Here is a 22026-nt window from a genome sequence, read left to right on the forward strand (position 1 = left end):
CGATGAGCTCGAAGAGAAGGGTCGGCGCTTTCATGTAGAGTAGTCAAAATACGACGATGCGTCATTATTGTGATCATCTGCTGGCGAAGGAAGTTTATCTGTCTGGCAGGTCTTGGGTCTTGGCTGATATGGGCCCGGGCCCGGGCCCTACGGTATACAGTACAGTAGGTAGATGCACTGCGCTATCTCCACGTCTGTATCCAGGGGAAACTCTGTTTTGCTGGGCTGGCTAGGCGGTCTTCTGATTCCCAGTGGGCTACGAGTAGGTCGTAGTACGTACAGTAGTAGGTACGGTACCGGTACTCGATCTCTGTAGAGATACCGGTACCGTATGCCGTCCCTTCTTTGATGCAATATGCCATCTGAAAAGCTTTGCATTGTGTACTCCAGGACTTACATTATTGACAGCATCACGTCCCTTCCCCTGAGCCGAGCTCGCTAAAGAAGCCGGATAGGACAACAGAGCGGTTCATCCATTCTCCCATCTCCCATCTCCCATCTTCCCCCACCCCTCCCCCCATCCTGCACTGACAGTTGATTCCCCACCCCCAAGCTTCTTTGTGGGACTTCAAGGCTACTGGCATCTAAACTCAAGTTTCAACTCTTTGTTTCATGCCCTGATGCCCAGCCGAATGGCCCGAAGGCGGGCGATCATTCTATTCGCCTCGCATTGGCCAGTCCAGTTCTGGGTATGTGGGTATGGCAGAAGGTCGACGACTCGACTACCTGGCTGGCCGCGTTGCCTCTCCAGCCCATGGGCCTCGTGGCCGGGAAACCGGCATTGAGCCCGCCTCTACCTAGTCATGGCCGTTGTTGAGGGCACGGTGGTAGACTAGTAAGTAGTAGTACCTAGGTACTAGGTACTAGGTACGTAGTACTAGTATATTCAATAGTACCCTCGTGGTAGCGTGCAGTGTAGTGTAGTGTCGAGTAGTATAGTAGTATAGTACCGTAGTATAATGTAGTTTCAACGCAGTAAGAACCAGATCGGATGATCAGATATCTGCTTTGCTGCTGTAAGTACTACTGGTCCTGGTATCCATCCGTACGTACTACGGACTGCCCGTACGAAGTGTATGGAGTACAGACATTAAGGACCGACCTTATTTGCCGACGTTTATCGCGGTCCAAGCGTCTTGGCTGCAAAGTCGGTTATACGGAGTACACCATGTTCTTCGAGCTTCGAGGCTGGTTTCCATGCCTACCGCTGCTCATCCTTTACTCTTGATCTCTTTATGCAAACCTACGCCATAATTCAGCCTCTGAACTTGTGGCTATACACGATCGTTTCTACCAGCTTTATCTCCCTCTTCTCAGACATTCGTTTATTACAACTAAGACAGAGTTTGCGTTCGTTCTCGATAGCGCAATTTTCTGTAGTCGGCTGCCGGAAGAGAAGGAACTCGGTCGCATCTCCCATCTCTCACAGCCTTCACCATTACGTGCAATCCATCTCGGAAACCTTTGTTTGCATGTCTGGCTCACTCACACAACACTCCTGTGTTACCGGAAGGTGGTTACGGCGAAATTCGTAGCCATGCTGTTCTGGCCGGGAGTGCTACTATGGCAGGTCTTGCTACTCGGCACCTGGGTTGAAGCCGGTACGTGGAAAAAGTGCGATTTCGACGATAGTAGGCGCTGATATATAATCCACAACAGACCCAGACACGCCGCAGCGGAGGGGCTACCAGTATCTGAACACGACCTTCGTTTCGGAGAGGCCTGACCCAACCAAGTCCGATGTGATTTCATCGGATCCGCTATCACCATCTATTTACCCAAGTTTGTCGAGTACCGACTCGGGCATTATACACAAATATCCCAACAGCCCCGCACCAATTTCCACATCTGCGACGAACACGTCGTCGACCGCAAGAAACAGAACAGATCCGTATCCATATCCGACGGCGCCACGGTCATCTTCATTGACCTCTGCTAGCACCGGGCTCAACTTGACCTCTTCGGTTCCCCGTACCTCGGATGCGCAGGGCAACCACGCTTCCTCTACAGCGAAGCCCACGTATTGCACGCCTCTGGCACCAGGAGAAGCAGAAACATCGTACTCCTTTGTTCCTAACACCACAACGATTACTTTTACCTTAACGGTGACCGTCCAAAACAATAAGACAACGTACTTGAATTCGCCTCCGTCTCCAGTTCCCGAGTTTACACCTCCAACATACTGCAAGGGTGCGGCAAACGAGGTCACACAGCTTCCTGATCAGGACTCGGTTCCTAAGCAGGACTCGGTTCCGAAAGAGGACTCGGTTCCGAAAGAGGACTCGGTTCCGACAATGACCTCGGTTTCGAAAATGACCTCGGTTCCGAAAGAGGACTCGGTTCCGCAAATGCTCTCGCTTCCTAAAGACGACTCGGTTCCGAAAATGCTCTCGCTCCCTAAAGACGACTCGGTTCCGAAAATGACCTCGGTTCCGAAAGAGGACTCGGCTCCGAAAATGATCACGATCCCTATAGACAACTCGGTTCCGAAAATGCTCTCGTTCCCTAAAGGCGACTCGGTTCCGAAAATGCTCTCGCTCCCTAAAGACGACTCGGTTCCGAAAACGACCTCGGTTCCGAAAGAGGACTCGGTTCCGAAAATGCTCTCGCTCCCTAAAGATGACTCGGTTTCGAAAACGACCTCATTTTCGAAAACGACCTCGGTTTCGAAAGAGGACTCGACTCCGCAAATGCTCTCGCTCCCTAAAGACGACTCGCCTCCGGGAATGCTCACGCTCCCTGCAGATGAGCCGCCTGCTATAATCATTGACGATGGGGTTACCACTGGAAACAAGAGCCGGCCCGGGGGTTTCGTCCTAGATATCAAGGTAGGACCACCAAAGCCTGTCCTCCTCCATGAGAGCAACGCACCAATTACTTTGATCACAACGCGCAAAAATCCTGTTATTGTAACCACCGAGGAGGTTATTCCACAGTTTCCCGGCGGCCGGAGGCCCGACACACAGAGGAAGACGGTCGCACCTAGGCCTAGGCCACAAATCACCCCAAATGCTCCTGTCCCTAGACCCAAGGCCATGCCCGCGGCCATTCCCGTGGCCCCAAATGCTCCTGTCCCGGCACCCGCCGCTAATCCGGTGGCTCAAAATGCTCCTGTTCCGGCACCCGCCGCCAATCCGATTATCCCAAATCCTCCTGTCGCAAATCCGGTGGTTCAAAATGCTCCTGTTCCGGCACCCGCCCCTAATCCGATTGCCCCAAATGCACCTGTCGCTAATCCGGTGGCCCCAAATGCTCCTGTTCCGGCACCCGCCGCCAATCCGGTTGCTCCAAATGCACCTATCGCTAATCCGGTTGCCCCAAATGCTCCTGTTCCGGCACCCGCTGCTAATCCGGTTGCCCCAAATGCACCTGTCGTTAATCAGGTGGCCCCAAATGTGCTTGTCCCGGCACCCGCCGGCAACCCGATTGCCCCAAATGCACCTGTCGTTAATCAGGTGGCCCCAAATGTGCTTGTTCCGGCACCCGCCGCTAATCCGGTTGCCCCAAATGCACCTGTCGTTAATCAGGTGGCCCCAAATGTGCTTGTTCCGGCACCCGCCGGCAACCCGATTGCCCCAAATGCTCCCGCCGTTAATCAAGTGGCCCCAAATGTGCTTGTTCCGGCACCCGCCGGCAACCCGATTGCCCCAAATGCTCCCGCCGTTAATCAAGTGGCCCCAAATGTGCTTGTTCCGGCACCCGCCGGCAACCCGATTGCCCCAAATGCTCCCGCCGTTAATCAGGTGGCCCCAAATGTGTTTGTTCCGGCACCCGCCGGCAACCCGATTGCCCCAAATGCTCCCGCCGCTAATCTGGTAGCCCCAAATGTACTTTTTCCGGCACCCGCCGGCAACCCGATTGCCCCAAATGCTCCCGTCGCTAATCCATTGGCCCCAAATGTTGCCGTGGTCAATCCGTTGGCCCCAAATGCTCCCGTCGCTAATCCATTGGCCCCAAATGTTGCCGTGGTCAATCCGTTGGACCCAAATGCTCCTGTCGCTAATCCATTGGCCCCAAATGTTGCCGTGGTCAACCCGATGGCTCCAAATGCTCCCGTCGCTATTCCCGTGGCCCCAAATGGTCTTGCTCCTACACCCATGGCCAATCCCATAGGCATTCCAATCCCCTTCCCAGCGCCGACGCCAGTGGTTATCAACGAGGATGGGAGTGCGACGACGAGCATTACGCAGCTGGTGGGTCCAATCACTGTAGTTGTATCGCCCGAGCGAGCGGTAATTGGAAATCAAATTGTGCCTATTGGAAGCTCGCCAGTGACTATCAGGGAAGGAGATTCTGTGTTTACCGTCAGTCCTAATCAAGTGGAGGGACCTCTGGTCAAGATCTTTGTCCCAAAAAAGGAAGATATGGTTCCGAAGACGACCCCCCTCACGCCAACGACCGTTCAGGGAGTTCCGATCCAGCTTGGCCCGTCTCGAGTGGTTATTGGCAGTGCAACGCTACCCCTCAAACCTGGAGCTAGACCGACAAAGGTCATAGTTGGAACGCAGACTATTATCGTAGGGCCTGCGGGGATAGGGTTCTTGCCGAGAAAAGGCTTTGGTGGCACAACCATCACCCCCCCGCCGAGTATTCCTACGAATGTAGTAGTCATCGGGGCAGAAGGCTTCTCAGCGATTGGAAGTACGTTGGTCGCTCTCGGGGACCGAACGATCACCTACGGCCCTGGAATCCCATCTCAGATGGTTGTCTATAACGGAGAAGTCATCACCATAAGGCCGGATGGCGTAGTATTTGACGGCAAGACGATTGGAGGGCCATTACACCCTATAGGAACACAGTACGCCCATGCTGGCGGGATATCGATCACTGAAATCGGGTCAACCTTGGCAGTCATCAACGGCAAGACGCTCACAATCGGACAAGGAGCAGCTTTGTTAACGACTGTAATCGGAGGTCAAATCTTCACCGTCGCACCCCAGGGTATAGGCATAGGCGGCCATATCCTTCAATTCCCCTTCAACCCCGTCACAAAAGCCGTCACTGCGGGAGGAATCACTTTCACACAAGTTGGAGATTCCATTGCTGTAATAGGTAGCAAGACGTTCACCTTTGGCCCTAAAGCTACTCCAGCTATTGTCAGTTACAACGGACAGCTTATTAACATTGGACCGGGAGGGATTGGATTTACTGGCACAACGATCCTTGGGCCAAAACCCACCACGACCGGAATTGGGTCGCTTACGACGACATCAACGCCATATAGGATTGGACCAACACCGACAGCGAGTACAGGGGATGATAAAGAGAACAACGCTGGGAAAACAGTACCTGTGTTTGGCTTGCTCGGGGTGTGCATGATCCTCAGTTTGCTCTGAATGTGTCGGGGCGTTTGAGTTGAGTTGGATACGAACGGATATGAACGGATAGCTATATATACCCCGGTGCATGTTGGATAGATTGATCAATGATTTATGATTAGCGGGAAACGAACGGTAGTAATATAATGGCATAATGTAGAGATCATAGAAATGAACCGATATTAAGGTCAAAAGTCGCAAGACCTGTTTTAACGTGATCAATATCCCCGATATCATATCTTGAATTGAGAGACACTAACATCGGATACAAGATATATTCTCAACTCGATACATCGTTCTTTTTTATCATTTTGATTTTGTGGTTCGCAATTCGTCTTTGATCTTACGGAGGTACAAAGAAGTATCACCGTTCAAATCATACCCATGTTGGTGACCACGCTAAACCAGATCAAGCGCATGTCCACTTTTTTCACGACGAAGCATCTTCCCCCGTCACCGCGATCAGAGAAGTCTCCCTTTCTGTCTCCACCGACCACACACAACGTCTCGCAGCCACCGCAACCCATTTCCAAAATTCAAACTCAATCACAGACTGTCCCAGAAACACCTGGCTCAGTCAATTTGCTCAACCCGAGTCCTCCCCACCCATTTATATGCAGCCAGACCCTACAGAACCTTCACCATATACCCCAACATTTCACGCCTCCGAGTCAACCTCCATCTCCCAATATGGCATCCACCATCTACCTGAGCCTCCCGCAGTCCTGGGCGACTCGCGCGATGTCCATGCGTTATCCTCGAGTTCCGGCGGCGCCGTTGAGGACGCGGGTGTGCAGGAGCAGTTGCGAAGATTGAGCGTGTCGGCGCAGGATGAGAACCGTCCGAAAGCTTCCTTCCAGCAGATTTCAGAGTATGAGAATGCCTTGTCGCCTTCGCCTGCGAGGAAAGAGAACGAGGGGCCTGTGTTTAAGATCGTGAAGAAGAAGGGCAACAAGGCTGATAGTATACTGCTTGAGAACTTCCCTAATGGTATGGCTCTCCGCACACTCCTCGCCCGGACCAGACATCTAAATCCCACCAGAGGTCCTCACCCACATTCTGTCCCATCTTCCAGCGAACTCGCTCTCTGCCGTCTCACTTGTCTCCCGCACTTTCTACAATCTCGTTACTACCCCCCACGCGTGGCGGACAGCCTTTGCCCGTTTCTTCCCCGGACAAGATGCACTCGTTGCCCCACCCGTCACAAGTCGCCGCGGCTCCGACCTCGAAACCCGTGAACAGCTACGCTCAGAAACCCGCCTCTTCACTCGCCTGACAGCCCTCGCCTCCTGGCGTAGCGAATACATCCTCCGCACTCGTCTGCTCCGAAGTCTCGGCCGAGGAAAGCCAGCACAAATTGCTCCAGGCCACGGTAATTCATCACGATCGAACAGTGCAGCGAACAATTCAAATGCTGTGGTAACATATAGCTCTCAGTTGTTTGCTACTGTCAACCATATTCATGCTGTGTTTGGGAGCGGCAAGAAGAGCCCACGGTTCATTCATGGGACTGATGAGACCGGTTCAGCATGCACGAGTGATCCCAACATTGGCAGGATTGACAACTGGGGGATTTCGGATCCGCAAGCGTTACCACAGTTCTCCGAGCTGTTTGTTGGGGATCAGCCCTATGGAGATGGAGATGGACCCGCCGGACTGCCAAATTCGATGGATGTCAGCCAGCCCTTTGGTATGGTCTACGGAGAGGGGTTTCCCGGTGGACAGGCCTACTTTCGTTCATCGGACGAAATGCGAGGTCGATTCCTCGGCCAGTTAAGTGAGATGGCGATCCCAGATGCTGGTATTCCCGGCGTTCCAAGCCTCACAGAAGGCATTTCTGCGGTCTGGATTGCGAAGTCTACATTTGTTCCTCTCATGACTGATGGCTTGGTTGGTATCTTGACTGGGTCAACATTGGGCGTTGTTACTGCCTACTCTCTAGGCGCTGATACCCCATCCGGACGACGCATTCCAAGAGGCAAAATTACTGCGAAATGGGTTCTGAGTCCAGGTGTTCCAATCATTGGCATCAAAGTAGACGAGTCTTATAACTCTAAGCGCAAAGCATTCGGACGTATTTGGGCAGTTGCTCTGAATGCGCTTGGCGAGGTGTTCTATATTACCGAAACTCCCATATCTGGTTTGACCGATGGTAAGGTTGCAGACAGCGACCCTGGTCGGCATGCCTGGATCACTGGTCGGACTGCCTACTGGAACCTCGCTGAGCCTTCTCGTCGTATTGCTCGTGAAGACCCTTATCGTGAAGCCGAGATTCATGGAAGCTACTCGCCAAGATCATCTTCAAAGAATCAACGCTTGTCCAAGGCACAGATAGTTGCCGAGACAAACGAAATCGAGAAGTTCATGGCTTATCGCCCAGTCCACTTCCGTAAGCTTTGTGAGGGCTGGGATATGCGTCGGATACTCGAAGTTGACTTCGCAGGTGATGATGGTCACGGGGCTGGAGAAGGCATTTTCATCATAAAACGTGGACTTGTCGAGGGCGAAGAGGCCGAGGTCCGCAGGCTCACTAGATGGAAGTCGGAGCAAGCTTCTCTTGATGAGTATCCTTTGCCAAGGACACCTCCAATGGCTTCAAGAACCGCCACCATGGCTTCATTGTTTGGTGGCGGAACCGTGATCAGCCCTCCTCGAGCCTCGTCCCCTGAGCGCTCCCAGCGAGCTTCCATATTCGGTGGTGGCAGCATCATCAATCCAGCTAGGATGTCATCTCCGGAACCAAACACCCAAGGCGGCCCAGCCAAGGCGTCTTCATCTGCTATGGTTGAAGAATGGCGATGCTCGGACTTGTCCTTGAAAGAGCATCCGAACATCGAGATCACGACGAGCGGGATCGATATGTCTACGTTTGCATTGCTGACTGTTCAGGAAGACCCGTTGTGCACTGTCGATGGGACTTCTAACCTCTCATCTCCTTTCGCTACTCCCTCAGATGCAGGTACTCCTTCTTCGACTAATATTCCGGGCCACAGAGCTCGATTTCTAGCAGTTGGAACAAAGAATGGCAGTGTCATAATGTGGAATATGCGTGGTCCTCAGTCTACTAACCCCGGCCTCACCAACGAGCTGCACCCATTGCGCACAATCTACACTGACTCGCCTCAAATATCCTGCCTTGCAGTGTCTGCTCTGTATCTCATCCACGGTGGTAACGATGGCCTGGTCCAGACTTGGGATCCACTAGCGTCATCGCCCCAACCTCTTCGAACACTCAATTCACGATTCTCATCTCGTGCTCGCCGCCGGCTAGTCCAAGCTGAGGCGTCGGCCTTGGGCGTCGGTATCAATCTCTATGCTGCTGGAGCTATCGCGATCGATCCAGACCCAACCGTTCTTCGCGGCATGGTGTCGCTAGGTACCCATCTTCGTTATTGGTCCTACAGCTCCTCCGCAGCAGACCAATATCAGAGTAAAAAACGTCGCCTCCGTCGCTCGAACGAGCGCGGTAGCAATAGTACCTCAGACCGCTTTAGCAGCACCGGCCGCGGTGCTCTTATGGACTATATTACTACCGAGCAAGACGAATTGAAGATAGAGAAGCTCCGTCGCTCCCGCGAAGAAGCCCGTCTCCAAGCTCGCTTTGGCGTTGGTCTCGGCGGCTTGTCAGAAGACGAGGCACTGAAGTATGCAGAAATGGTCTCAGCAGAAGCTTTCCAGAAGGAAGAGGAAGAGCGCCGATACAACGAGTCCAGATCTCTAGATGAATTTGACGAGAGCTCTACCTCGCAATCGTTTGCACGGAGCAGTAGCGAAACTGTGACACCTGAAGGCAGCATTGTGGGGCGCGCTGGTCTGTCCTCGCCTCCAAAGTACCAGCCGAAGACCGATGATGAATACGAAAACGACCTCGAGGAAGCAATTCGCCTCTCTCTGCTCGATGGCGTCGACGAAGGTGGGCGGTCCCCTAGAGAATATGGTGCGGGCGGATATGAGGTTCCAATTACATACAAGCAGTTTAAGAAAAGCAGACGCTCTGCTTCTAGTTCGCCGTCGACGTCCCAGAAACCGCGGAGTAGGAAGAATGGCAGTGGACAAGAAATTGAGGTTGATGATCTGAATTTCGCACTCCAGTTGAGTCTGGCTGAGGAGAGGAGCAGGTTGGAAAGTGCTGCTGTGAAGGGCGGACAGGCTGACCTGTTCCCAGCGCTGGAGCAGGTGGCGGTCAAGGCGAAGGGGAAGGGCCGCGCCGTTTGACCTTGGGGGAGAGTTTGCGTGGGAGCGGGTGTTTGCAGTGAGCGATTGTGCTTCTGAATTTGAAAGGGCGGTTTGATGACTGGATGGTCGAGTTGGAAAAGACGCGCGCCCTCTGCTTGTTCATGCGCGCTCCGACGGCGAGCCTCGTTGATGTTTGCATTATTTTCTTTTCTGCCCCTTGATAACGTTCTTGGCCTCCTTGCTTTTCTTAGCTAGATAGATAGCTAGCTAGACCTCCGGAGATGTTTCGCTTCTAATATTTCAATGCTAGAAATTTCTGCTTTATTACCCGCTTATTCCATATTTGTTTTTTGATCTCTCCCGTACTTTTGGAAAGGATATCTTTGAGCTAGGTAGGCGGCAGGCTTTGATTTGGCATGGTACTTGATGTTTGATATCGCGCAGCGAGTCCTGCATATTATCCCATTACTTATCTTGTACCAAGCTCTCAACGTCGAAGAGAAATAATCTGATGTATATATCACTGGATCGATCATCATATCACATCACGAAGAAAAGTAAAGAGAGGATGGAAGAAAGGAAGAAATTGTGGGTGGGGGGAGGAGTGGGAAAGAAACTTTTCATCTTTCATCTCCTCCTCCACCGTCCGCTCTTCAGCCACGCCTTCTCCGGCAGCCTGATCAGGTCGAAGACGGTCGTCGTCGACGTCGTCGTCCTTCTTCTTCTCCCCTCCTCGAGCTCCTTCGGCGTCAAGGGCTTGACATTGTGGCCCCTCTCCCTCTGCCTCTCGTGGTGGCGGAGGAGGTTGATCTCCTCGAACGAGTCGAATGAGGAGGTGGAGGAGGAGGTGGTGGAGGGGTCTTGCTCCCGGGTGTAGAAGCTTTTTAGACTGAGGAGTCTGCTCCTGTTTCGGATGGGCGGGGTGGTGGTGGGCCAGAAGGGGTCTTGGTGTCTCTTGTCGTCTTGTTCTTGTTCTTCTTCTTTCTTGAAGAGGCCTGGGGCGTAGAAGCGGGCGTTGCGGGGGGTGATGCCGGGGGGTAGATGGTGGTGGTGGGTGGGGGTTGCCGGTTGTTTCTTGCGGTTGGTATTGGGATTGAGGCGGTGGTGGAAGAAGGGGTTTGGTGAGTGGAAGAGGGAGAGGGAGCGGGAGCGGGAGCGGGAGTGGGAGTGGGAGCGGCGGCGCTTGAGGAGGATGTACCAGAATAGCGTGCTGAAGAGGACGGCGACGGCGACGGCGACGAAGAGGGTTGTTAGGATGATGGCTTTCGCGGAGGGCGTGGCGCTCGAGGCGTCGGTCGAGGGGGCGCGGGAGACGAGACGGGGTTTGAGGAGGAGGAGGAGATGGCGAGGAGGAGGAGGAGGAGGAGGAGGGGGGGGGGGGGGGAGGGAGGTTTTGGAAGGGGTGAGCCATGGAGAGGGCGGGTGCGAGAAGGAGGAGGAGAGGTAGGAGGCGGGATTGGCGGGTGGATGTGTGCATTTTTGGTGGGCTGATATGTCCAGCGAAACGAGATGAAAAAAACTGAACTGAAGGGGGTAGAAAGTCCAATATATAGAAGCCTGGCTGCTTGCTCGCAGACTCGTCGTCTGAGATACGAAATAGGCGAACTCACCAACCCACCTCCGCCGCACATGAACTCTTGCCCAGATATAATCATAGGGACGTCTGCAGCGGTGTGGTCCATCTCGCAGCGCCATCACGGGCTCTGGGTGACGAGGTCGAAGGCCTCTGATCGTGGCTGAGGTTGAAGTATTACGCGGATGGCCTGCGCCTGGGAGCGTGTTGTTATACGGTCTTGTGAAAGAGACGGGCTACCGGTGTATGTCACCTAAGTCACCTGATGCAGGTCGGTTCAACAAGATGGTGATCGAGAGAGGTGGGTGAAGCCTTTCCACCACCGTCCAGACTTGACATGAGGTTGGCTGTTCAAGAACCCAACTACGAGGTGCCAGGAGTCTAAGCGAGGAAAGGGCGAGATTCTACAATTTGGCAGAGTAGGTACCTACCGGTAGACAGAGGCCTATGTATGACGTCATCGTCATGCCCATATCAATGAATGTTTACTTAGCAAATTGCAAATGGATCGATCAACTGCGGCCGGGAGCAGCCGACCGCCGGCGATGCAACCGAGCCATTCTTCGTACGGCAGTGAGAAATCCAGCCCACGCCAACCCCAACCCCCGGAACCGGGAGAGTGGTGATTGGTCACGTGACCCAACTTCCACCACATTTTTCGCACCATAGTTCTACCTATCCGTATTGCCATATTGCCATACCATCCATATGACTTTCTTTACCTCCATACATTCTTCTCCCCAATCCGTCGTCCCCAGTCCGTTCCCATCCCTTCGCGGCTCGTGTGGCTGGTTGTATGTATGTATCGGGATTGGATTGCATTGGATTGCATTGCATTGGATTAGATACCGGTACGACAACTGATCAATCCGATTCACTCACTCACCCAGCCCCTTGTTCGCTCAGCCACGGCCACAGCCACGGCCACTCGAGCGAGGATTTGCGACGGCAACCCAAAAGCCCAAACTATCGTCAACACCAAGCCCAAGCCAGCCGCAACAATGACCTCCCGCGCCGGCCGCAGCTCTTCCATGAGCCAGGGCTCCATCCCGAACGGCAAGGCCTGTCGATTCTGCGCCCGCGAGTTTGCCAAAACCGAGCACCTGATCCGGCACGAGCGCTGCCATACCAAAGAGCGACCCTTCCAGTGCAGCATCTGCGGCAAGAACTATAGTCGAAAGTGAGTTGTTGTGGTCTTCTTGATTTTTCTCGCACCACGACAGATGAGGTTGCGCGCATGAGAGAGGGACGTCCTCCGTAGGTAGATATCGCCTCGATTTATACGGAGACTCATGCTCCACCCACTTTAGTGGCCCCCGAGGCCCCCGAGGCCCCCGTGGGCCCCCTTATAAACATTCCTTGCCCAAATGCCCCGCATCCCCACAGTCACGGGATGGTGGTGCGACGTCGACGAGGTAAGGTACCGGCAGCTTCGGTAGGTTCGGTAGGTTCGGCAGGCTCGGCAGGTTAGGTAAGGTATCCTCTGTACGGTACGGACATGCATAGAGAGGGGAACCGGAACCGGAACCGAGAGGGACCAAGGAGGAGGAGGAGTCCGGACCTCAGACCGCAGACCGCAGACCGCAGACCTCAGGAAAAACACCCATCGAACATCGAGGCTGACCGAACACAGTGACACCTTGATCCGCCATCGCAGAACCCACGGCAACAACACCACCACCGTGCCCCCCGATGTCTTCAGCAGCAATGATGCCGCGACAACCTCCGACGGCCTGGATGTCCCGGATACGCCCCAGAGAGAGAGAGCCACACCCAACAACTTGAGCCGGACCTCGACCTCCACGACCTCGACCTCCCATGTATCCCTATCCACTCCCCATCTTCATCCTCACCCTCAACCTCACCCTCACCCTCATCAAGGACATGCCCCCGTGGCCTCCATGACAGACACCGACTACCAGAGTCCTCCCATCTTTGACGGCCGGGCGCTGGACTTCGAGTCTCTGGAGAACCAGATGTTCGGCCATGACATGGTCTACCCCGTTTCCGACCTGGTCCCTGGTGGGTATCACAACGAAAATGGCACTGGCAGTGGCAGTGGCATGGACAGCATCAATATCAACATCACGGGAATGCCTCAGATAGACCCCGGTCTCGGTGGAGCCGAGAACCAGCTGCTGGACGGCAGCGCCAACTTGAACCTCTCCAGCTCTTTTCTTGATCCGGCCTTGAGTCAGTACCCTCAGCATGCAAGCATGGACGGCTTCCCTCCCATAGGCCTGAGCCATATGCCATATGTGCCTCCGCAAGTCGAACAATTTCAGTCCTGGCTGGTCACCCCGGACTTTGATTTGGCAGCTTTCAACAAATTGTTCGTTCCACCGACGGCCGCTGAGTTCCTAGGGGTGAAGAGTCCTCCCATTCCTCACCAGTGGAAAGACCACGAGATGCCTAGTCCTGAGATCAGTGGAAGTATGGTTTCTCTGCGAGAGCACTGGGACAGAGACCTGCTACCGAGTATCGATGTCTTGGTGCGTATCCATCCCAATCCCTGGCCACCATTAATGCTAACAGCATAGAACATCGCCATTCAACTCTTCTTCACGGGGTTCAACCCTATCTTCCCCATCTTCCATGCACCGACCTTCCGTTCCAGTGATCGGAGTGAGCACAGTGAGCTCTTGCTGCTTTCCATATGCTCCATCGGAACGCTGTTCATGGGCTCTGATGGCACGACTTTACAGGCGGCGAAGATGTTTGAGACGGTGCATCAGCACATCGAAGGAGCTGTATGTTTGTTGCCAGGCTGGGCATTGGACGATGTTAACGATTGACTAGTGGGAACAAATCCTCAACAAGCCAATGACAGAACGAAAATCCTTCATCCAAGCTGGCTTGATCAGCCAAGTCTTTGCCTACCTTTCGGGTGTGAGTACCTCTTCTACAGGTGATTCTCCCAAAGCTGATGGTTATTCAGAATCCCAAATACGTGGCCCTCGTTAAGAACATGAATATGAAATTGATAGATGTGAGCAATCCGCCGACTCTGGTATGCGAGTTCCACTGACGGAGCTTAGCTTGCTCGGCGCTGTGAGCTTCTTGATAATGTTCGTTCTCTCCCGTTGCTAGAGAAGAGGACTACGCCGGAGCTCGATGGGGCTTGGGAATCTTGGGCCAGAGCTGAAGAAGTGTCGAGGCAAGTCGTTTGAACTCTATCCATCACAACCTTGTACTGATCTCAAAAGAACCGCTCTTGCTCTCTACATCTTAGATGCCCAATTCGCCAGCACATTCCACACTCCTCCCGTTCTCCAACACAACGAATCCCGGCTCCCGGTCGCCTCAAATGACGAGCTCTTCGCCGCCGCAACTCCAACTCGCTGGGCACACCTCGTCCGTCTCTCCCCAGAACCGAGCAGAATCACTTCTCATCTGCATATCAACCAGCCAGCCCACAACTGCACGACACCCCTCTCGAAGGAACTAACATGCAAGGACAGCCGGCTCTCTGCCTCCCTCATCCTGCACAGCATCTCCGCTTCAGTTCAAGACTCCAAGGCCGCCAACTCTCTCACACCGCAAGCTAAGCACGCCTACGAGGAGTCCCTCATCTGCTGGTACCACGCCTACGAGGAAACCCGCACCACGCAAGACGCCGACCCACTATGCCTCATGATCCTCTACCATGAGATCTTCATGACTCTTCTCGTCGACTTCCGCCAGCTCGAGGCCGCCATCGCCAACGAACCCAATCCGAACTCGGCGCAGGCAATCGAATACGCGCGCTCTTGGGCGACCAGCAAGGCTGCCAAGCGCTGCATCATCCACGCCTCGCTTATCCACCGCCAAGCAGAAGGCATCCGCTACGATGCCGAGCCTGCTCTCCACGTCCCGCGCAGCATGTTTATGGCAGCAAGAGCGTGGTATTGCTACATTCATTTCGACAGCTCGGACGTCGCGCCGCCGCCGCCGCTGATACTCGATAACGAGGTTGATCTGCCGGAGATCAAGATGTTCAACGTGGATCCGCTCCAGTATCTACCTGGAGCCAATGGGTATGGCACCGCCAAACCGGCGATGAGTGAGGCTGCCACGCTGGTGCGACTGACCGATCTACTGGAGCAGGTGGGCCATTGGGGTATTTCGAGACGGTTTGCGTTTATTCTGCGGGGGCTGATCTACGGGGAGCAGCATCAGCAACAGGGGGCTGATGGCTCAGGGTGATGGATGGAGGAAGCGGAAGTGGAAGTGGAAGTGGGCGATGATAGATTTGTGTAGGGGGGATTTTTTTCTTCTTCCTTTTTTTGGTAGATGGGCAGAATGGGGGTGCAGGGCGGGCAAGAGGGGTGTTTCAGCGAGGGTGATTGATTGAGGATTGCAGACCGAGGCAGCATAGTGGGAAGTGGGAAGTGGTTAGATAGACCGACCGTTGCTTTTCGCTCATACCTCGTTGAGCTCTCGCTCATATGCAGCACGATGATTTACTTTACTTTTCTTTTCTTTTCTTTTCTTTTCTTTAATTCTTTCCCCCTTGGTTTATGAGTTCTGTTTGTTACCTACCTGGTTCTGATCTAAAATGCCACTCACTGGGTCGGTTGGTGGACCGTGTTGGTGGACCTTGGTGATGGTGGTGGTGGGTGGTGAGTAGATCTCCGCAACAAGTTCGTAGCTGTACAGTACTAGGCAACTGCTGTTGGCCATTTAAGCGAGAACTCCAAATCAACAATAGACATCCATTTTTTATTCTTTAATTACGCAATAATTACAAATCCAAATTAAATAAAAAAAATATCATTTTATTCCTTAGACTCTTTTTATCTTTCTCAATTTTTAAGCTAATTTTTCGAAAGCGTACGAACCTTAATATTTAGTATGCTAGCCTTCAGCCGCGATACAAGCTTCAATTCTATCCGGCATACTTTAATACAAATTATCGAACAACGATTGATCTAATGTATTTTATACAGCTTGCAAACAACTTTCTATTTTTTGCTTTACGTGTTCCGAATTCGATTTATCGATCGCAACGTCGAGGAACATTTAATAAAGCTTTTTTTTAAGATGCTATTAAACGTACTTGATCGGATTAAGATCGAGAGAAAAAAGTAGCCAATTGATTAATAAAGTAATCTTGTTTTTGCCGAATTAAAGCTAAACTTTCTTTACAGTATAGATTGATGCATTGTCTTGCTGAAACTAATATTTGCGAAGCAATTTTCGAAAGATTAGCTTGACTTCGGCTTCGAAGATTTCGAAGTAAGATTGTGCTGAATACCCGTGTTTTTTCGATTCGAAATCTCGATCTATAATATAAAGATTCGATCTTCCGCGGTCTTAAAAAGCTCTTTAGACTATCACTTTTATATTCTTTTTCGCATCGTATGTTTAGACTATCCGACGATCTTATTTCTCTTTAAGCGTGCGAAAAACCCATTCGGTCTCTTTTCCTCGACTTCGCTCGACAAAACACTCATCCGACTAAACGATTTCTTTTTAATCCTCGACCGTCTACCCTCGATAGTCTAAACACTATTATAATCGAGCAGCCGCGTGTTTTTCCGTAAGTTCGGAGCGCTTTTTACACTTTCAATTAAAAATTCTATGATTTCTTAAAATCTTCTTAACAATAGTCTCTTTACAATCGAGATTATACGCTCGAATAATATCTTTGTATAAATCCTTAAGATTTAAACGAACGTGTCGTAATAGAATTCGTTCGTCGGATGCCGAATATGATTTCCGCCGAGCAGCTTTCGGTATAAATATACTTTCGTTGCGTAATAAAGCTTGCTTTCGAGTATAATTAATCGTGCTACGAAGTATTTCGAAAGCCTTTGCAATAACGGTCGGATTTGCACTAAAAGCAAAGCCGCTTATAATTAATCCTCGTTAATAAAAAGAAAGATAATGCCGAATAAGCCGATTACTAGACGTCGCAGCAAAAGGAGTACGTTGAGGTGGCATTTTTGCAATAGTTGTACAAGATAAAAAAACGCGTGTCGCGAAAAATCGCGGTTTTATGATTTTCGGCTAACAGCAGTTGCGGGGCACTGTAGGTGTACTTATCTCCTCTGACTTGTGTGTGTGTGTGTGTGTGTGTGAGATGCCCTACACATCTGTCTATCTTGTCTATCTTGTCTATCTTGTCTATCTTGTCTATCTTGTCTATCTTGTCTATCTTGTCTATCTTGTTTATTCATAACCTACCTGCATGAATGAATGAATGAATGAATGAATGCATGAATGCATGAATGCCACTTCTACGGGCATCTCTTCCCTCCCTCTCTCCCTCCCAAGTACTCTCTCTTCTTCAAATCCTAATCTCACTCATATACTCAATCTCAGTCTCATACTCATACTCACACCAACCCGCCCACACCACCCCACAAAAGATTTCTATATACTTCATACACCTCGCTATAATATTATAAAGTGGTGTGTGTAATGTTCAAAGAGTATCTTATTACAATTCTTACATACATATCTACAATACGCGTGCGGGCTTTTGGGCCCATCTAGGTACCTATCCATCCATCCATCATCCATCTAACCATTTGATGTGTCAATGCGTCAATGCGTCAATGTATCAATCCATCCATCCATCATCACCTATCCGTAGAGTCCCAATCCCCCTCTCTCCCTCTCTCCCGCCCCATCGTAAAAGTACCGCTGCTGTCAAATATGATATGACCAGAACCATGCCATGCCATCTCAATCCAAATCTCCTCCCACCTCGGAAAGATTTTCATCCACTCCCTAGTGATCAGAAAGGCTAGAAAAGCCAATCATTTCTTTTTCGCGAGAGGGGAAAAATGTAGACAAGAGGTGCGCGGAACCACAACCCCCCCTCCCAAACAAACGCCCTGTTGTACCATACCTTGTGTGACATGAAAATGCAACCCCTCGAACGCCAGTATCGTAATCGTGAAACCTCCTCAAAAACCAAAAGAGAAAACTCCATATTAAACATCGAGACGCTCCCGCTTGGCTGGAGGAACCTTCAGCTTAATCTTCATCTTGCGCTTCCGCGAATGGTCGTTAGCTTCATACTCATCATCCTCAACCACAACTGGCGTGTTAACCCCATTCGTCTCCACGGTCGTCGCGTCCGTCATGCTCTGCTCCCGCGTGCTGCCCTGTGCCTGCTCCCCAAACTCCGCCTCGTAGTGGCTCTTGATGCCTTCTGCAAGCTCCTCGCACAACTCCCTATCCTTGGGGTTATCCTCGAAATGCTCCGTGCAAGGCGGGCATTGGATGTAGAACGCGTTCGAAGCTTCCGGGTAGCCGAGCAAATCGTACTCCATGAGCGTGTTGCCGATGAGGGTCGTGTGATCGAAGTCAAGGCAGTCCTCGCAGTAAGCGCGCTCGCACCAGCGGCAGCGGTAGAGCATGCCGCCTGCGTCTTGAGTACCTTGGTGACAGTCGAAGCACTGGTGCTGGGGACAGTTGAACTGCCAGCTTTTGGCTTTGGACTGGTACTCGCGGTCCAGGCAGGCGAAATGGAAAGCCCGGGGGCACAGTTGGCAGCAGTGCAGCTCACCTCCGTCGATGCAGATTTGGCAATGTTCTTGTGGTGTGGGTGACTTCTTCTTTTCGCGCTTCGGGTTCGCCAGACGGGCGTCCTTGCCGGCCATGGTTGGGATAGCTTCGCCCCAGGCGCAGTTCATCGACTCCTTGGAGATGGCGAAACCGTCTACCATGACCGTGGTGTTCTTACCAATGCGTCGGTCCTCCTTGTTGAAGAACTCTTGGGCAATGTCCTTATTGGTGTTATGTCTCGCGCCCTTAGCTAATTTCTTGCCATCAAAGACCGAAGACTCGACACGCTCCATTTCGGACAACCACTTGCGCTCGGCTTCTTCATCAACCTTGGCGTCGGGAATTGCATCCTTCTTGACATTGACATCGGCTGGCTGGTCTTTGCACTTGGCTACAGTAGTCTCCCAATCCCAGCTTAGCATCTCATTAACGTCAATCTCAGGTTTGGAGATGGCAGAGGCACCACGACGGACAAGGGTCATCAGTTGGTTAGTGTTCAATTGAGGCATATTGTCGCCATCTTTGGCTGGACCCTTCTTGGATTTTCTGCCGGTACCGAACTTAGTATGGATGTCCTCCATGGCTTCCGTGACCTTGGCAGAAAGGTAGAGCTTCTTCTGGATTCGACCCATCATCTGCTCCTCAACTGTACCCTGAGATACGAGCTTGTAAATAGTGACAGGATTCTTCTGGCCAATGCGATGAGCTCGTGCCTCGGCTTGGAGTGTGATTTGAGGATTCCAATCTTGATCAAGCAGAACCACATCGGACGCAGTGGCAAGATTGATACCAAGACCACCAGCGCGGGTAGATATCATCATGACACGGTACTCGCTGTCCAAATCATTGAACATCCTGATTCCCAGGTTTCGACGAGCTCGGGCAGTGGAGCCGTCAATTCGCATCGATCGGAAATGGGTTCCATCACCGCCTCTCAGCAGAAGCAATTCCTCAACCAAGTCCAGCATCTTAGTGAAGCCGGAAAAGATCAGGATTTTCTTTTTCTGCTTGATCACAAGTTCGTTGACCAACTTTTCCAGGATAATGAACTTGCCAGAGGCTGTGATAACATGCTCACCAGAATGGTAAGGATCTGGCTCGGCGTTCTGGATCTGGTAAGGGTGGTTGCAGACCTTTCTCAGCTGCATGAGCAAATTCATTAGTTTCTGCCAATCCGACTTCTTGCCTTCGATCTCAACCTGCTCACGCTGCACGGTTTGCTCCAGAATGGCCTTGGTCTCCTTCCATGCGTCGCTGCCAATGAGCGCATCGTTCTCCAAGACTGCCAGAGCATCGGCCTCTATCTTCATGAGCTCGGCGTCACGTTCCTCCATCTCCTTCAGAGATTGCATGTTCTGCTCTTCTTTGCTCTTAGCCCCCTTGAACAACTCGTCAAGGAGACCTTGGTCAGCCTTTGTAATCATTCGAGTGTACCAGAAGCGTTGCATAGGACTGTATCTTATCAGCTGAGAACTGTAGATCGTGTAGTTTTGAGACTTACGAAAGTGGGACAAACAGGAGCACCTCAGTCTTTGGGGGTAGATTGAGGTCGACTCCTGGAGATGTCTTCATGCGGCGTAACATGATGAGCTCGAGCAAACGACGAGAGTTGTCCAGCACCGTATTGGAGTACTGTCCCTTAGAAAGATTGAAGGAAGTGTCGAAAAGCTCATTTGTCTTGTCAACGAAGACTTCCGGGTAAAGCCAATGCAACAGCGACCATAATTCCGACAAGTTGTTTTGAAGTGGTGTACCGGTCAAGATCAAACGATATTCAGCCCTGATACCATGCAACGCCTTCGATGTGAGACTTGCATGGTTCTTGACCGTGTGGCCCTCGTCCAGCACAACATATCTCCATACAAAAGCAGTCTTAAACCACGATTGCTCGGCCTTGAAACATTCATATGTAGTAACAACCACATCAACGCCAACGTCCTCTTCGTCCTCCGAGTCAGTATCCAGTGATATGACCTTGGCCGAATTTCTACGCGATTTCATCTTTTGCTTTGCTTGAGCAGTGAGGTTTCCGTACATGTCAATTTGACCAACGACAATTTTCTTCAAACGTTGTCGCTCGTGGGCCGGACCGTGGAAACGGATTGCCTTCAAGCCAGGGGCCCACTTCTTCACCTCAGACATCCAACTGCTTAGAACAGATAAAGGGCAGACAACCAGAAATGGCCGTTGCAATCTACCCATGCCTTGCTTCGGATCATTCTCTTTCAAGTACTGGATGAGTGAGATGGTTTGTAAGGTTTTTCCCAGGCCCATTTCGTCACCAAGGATGCCAGAAAGCCCCTGCGAATATTAGCTTCGTTCGGTAACATGGGAAAGAGTCCATACATTGTGATGGAGATACATCATGAAAGATAACCCAGACAATTGATAAGGCTTCATAGTGGCAATAATACCCTTTGGCTGCGCCTCAAGTTCCTTGTAGGGTGTAATCGTGGGCAGTTGAGCACGCTCCTCTAGTGTCATCTGTTCCTCCTTCTCTATCAATTTCTTTACGTAGTTGTGCTGAGCAGGCAAGAGAGGGAGAAGCACATCCTTCTTGTCCACAAAGAATTTGTTGCGATACGCTGCAGTCTTGCTAGCAATTTCCTGCCTAATCGCATTCCTCTTGGTGATAACTGGGGTTGTATGGATATTCGCCAGTCCGCTGACAGGAGCCGCCTTTTTGCGCGATGACTTGGGTGTTTTCTCTGGATTTCGGACCCTAAGTCGAGATCGAGGTTTCGTATATTCGATCTTCTCCTCATCACTATCGACCTTAACAGGAGTCGTTCTCTGCTCCTTATTATCCACCAGATCGACGTATGGAGTAGGTTGAATTGGCGGAGTCTGAAATTGCGCCTGGAAATGCGCCTGGAACCGCGGGGGTGAAGTGCTGTTGGACTCAGCATAAATAGGCTGGCCTATAGATCCCGATACCTTTCGCGGACTGCGCTGGTCCATCTTATGCATGGTGCTGACCCCAGGGAGGAATTTCGACAGGAGACTAGAGGCGGAAGATCGTGGATGGGGAGATCTTTGCTCGGGCTGGGTGTAATTAGGAGGTACCGGGTACGAGGGGAATGTTTGCTCCTGTAAAGACGGGTAGCTGTGGCAGCTTTCTTCTTGCGAAGATGAATAGTTGTAGTAGTGGTTTGGCTCGGGAGCGGGGAGTCGATCGTGAGGAAGGGTGAAGTCGGGATACGGAAGAGGTAGAGAGGAGAGGGGTCGCAAATTGTCCTGGGGGAGGTCGGGCAGATCTGGATACTGGGATTCTTGGTAATCTGAATTCTCATTCTCCATCTTGAATTGATGAGCTGCAGCTGCAGCTGGGTTGCGGTGCGCTGCCGTTGGTATGTGACGGTTGCTAGGTAAGGGGTGTAGGACGAGATCGAGACGGTTTGGCAGAGGCGGCGATTACGGGAAGAGACTGGCCGTAACGAATTTCATCGAGCTGCGACT

General features: G+C 51.8%; 4 protein-coding genes across 4 annotated transcripts; 3 read left to right on the top strand and 1 right to left on the bottom strand.

Moving 5' to 3' along the window:
* Positions 1-1537: 1537 nt before the first annotated feature.
* Positions 1538-5336, top strand: L3040_005035 (uncharacterized protein; the record flags this gene model as incomplete). Its single annotated transcript, XM_066156425.1, has 2 exons — positions 1538-1601; positions 1660-5336. 2 exons carry the CDS (start codon positions 1538-1540, stop codon positions 5334-5336), a joined length of 3741 nt encoding a protein of 1246 aa, XP_066011831.1.
* Positions 5337-5932: 596 nt separating this feature from the next.
* Positions 5933-9533, top strand: L3040_005036 (uncharacterized protein; the record flags this gene model as incomplete). Its single annotated transcript, XM_066156426.1, has 2 exons — positions 5933-6308; positions 6361-9533. 2 exons carry the CDS (start codon positions 5933-5935, stop codon positions 9531-9533), a joined length of 3549 nt encoding a protein of 1182 aa, XP_066011832.1.
* A 2535-nt stretch (positions 9534-12068) lies between these two features.
* L3040_005037 (uncharacterized protein) lies at positions 12069-15252 on the top strand (the record flags this gene model as incomplete). The annotated part of the gene is made up of 7 exons (XM_066156427.1): positions 12069-12247; positions 12701-13559; positions 13608-13817; positions 13867-13956; positions 14006-14056; positions 14106-14224; positions 14274-15252. The coding sequence occupies 7 exons, from the start codon at positions 12069-12071 to the stop codon at positions 15250-15252; spliced, it is 2487 nt and encodes an 828-aa protein (XP_066011833.1).
* Positions 15253-17990: 2738 nt separating this feature from the next.
* Positions 17991-21867, bottom strand: L3040_005038 (uncharacterized protein; the record flags this gene model as incomplete). The annotated part of the gene is made up of 3 exons (XM_007292123.2): positions 17991-20019; positions 20069-20868; positions 20914-21867. 3 exons carry the CDS (start codon positions 21865-21867, stop codon positions 17991-17993), a joined length of 3783 nt encoding a protein of 1260 aa, XP_007292185.2.
* Between the last annotated feature and the right edge of the window lie 159 nt (positions 21868-22026).

Source organism: Drepanopeziza brunnea (genome assembly GCF_022702325.1).
Source record: "Drepanopeziza brunnea f. sp. 'multigermtubi' strain 214-2 chromosome Unknown ctg7, whole genome shotgun sequence".
Classification (NCBI taxonomy): Eukaryota; Fungi; Ascomycota; class Leotiomycetes; order Helotiales; family Drepanopezizaceae; genus Drepanopeziza; species Drepanopeziza brunnea.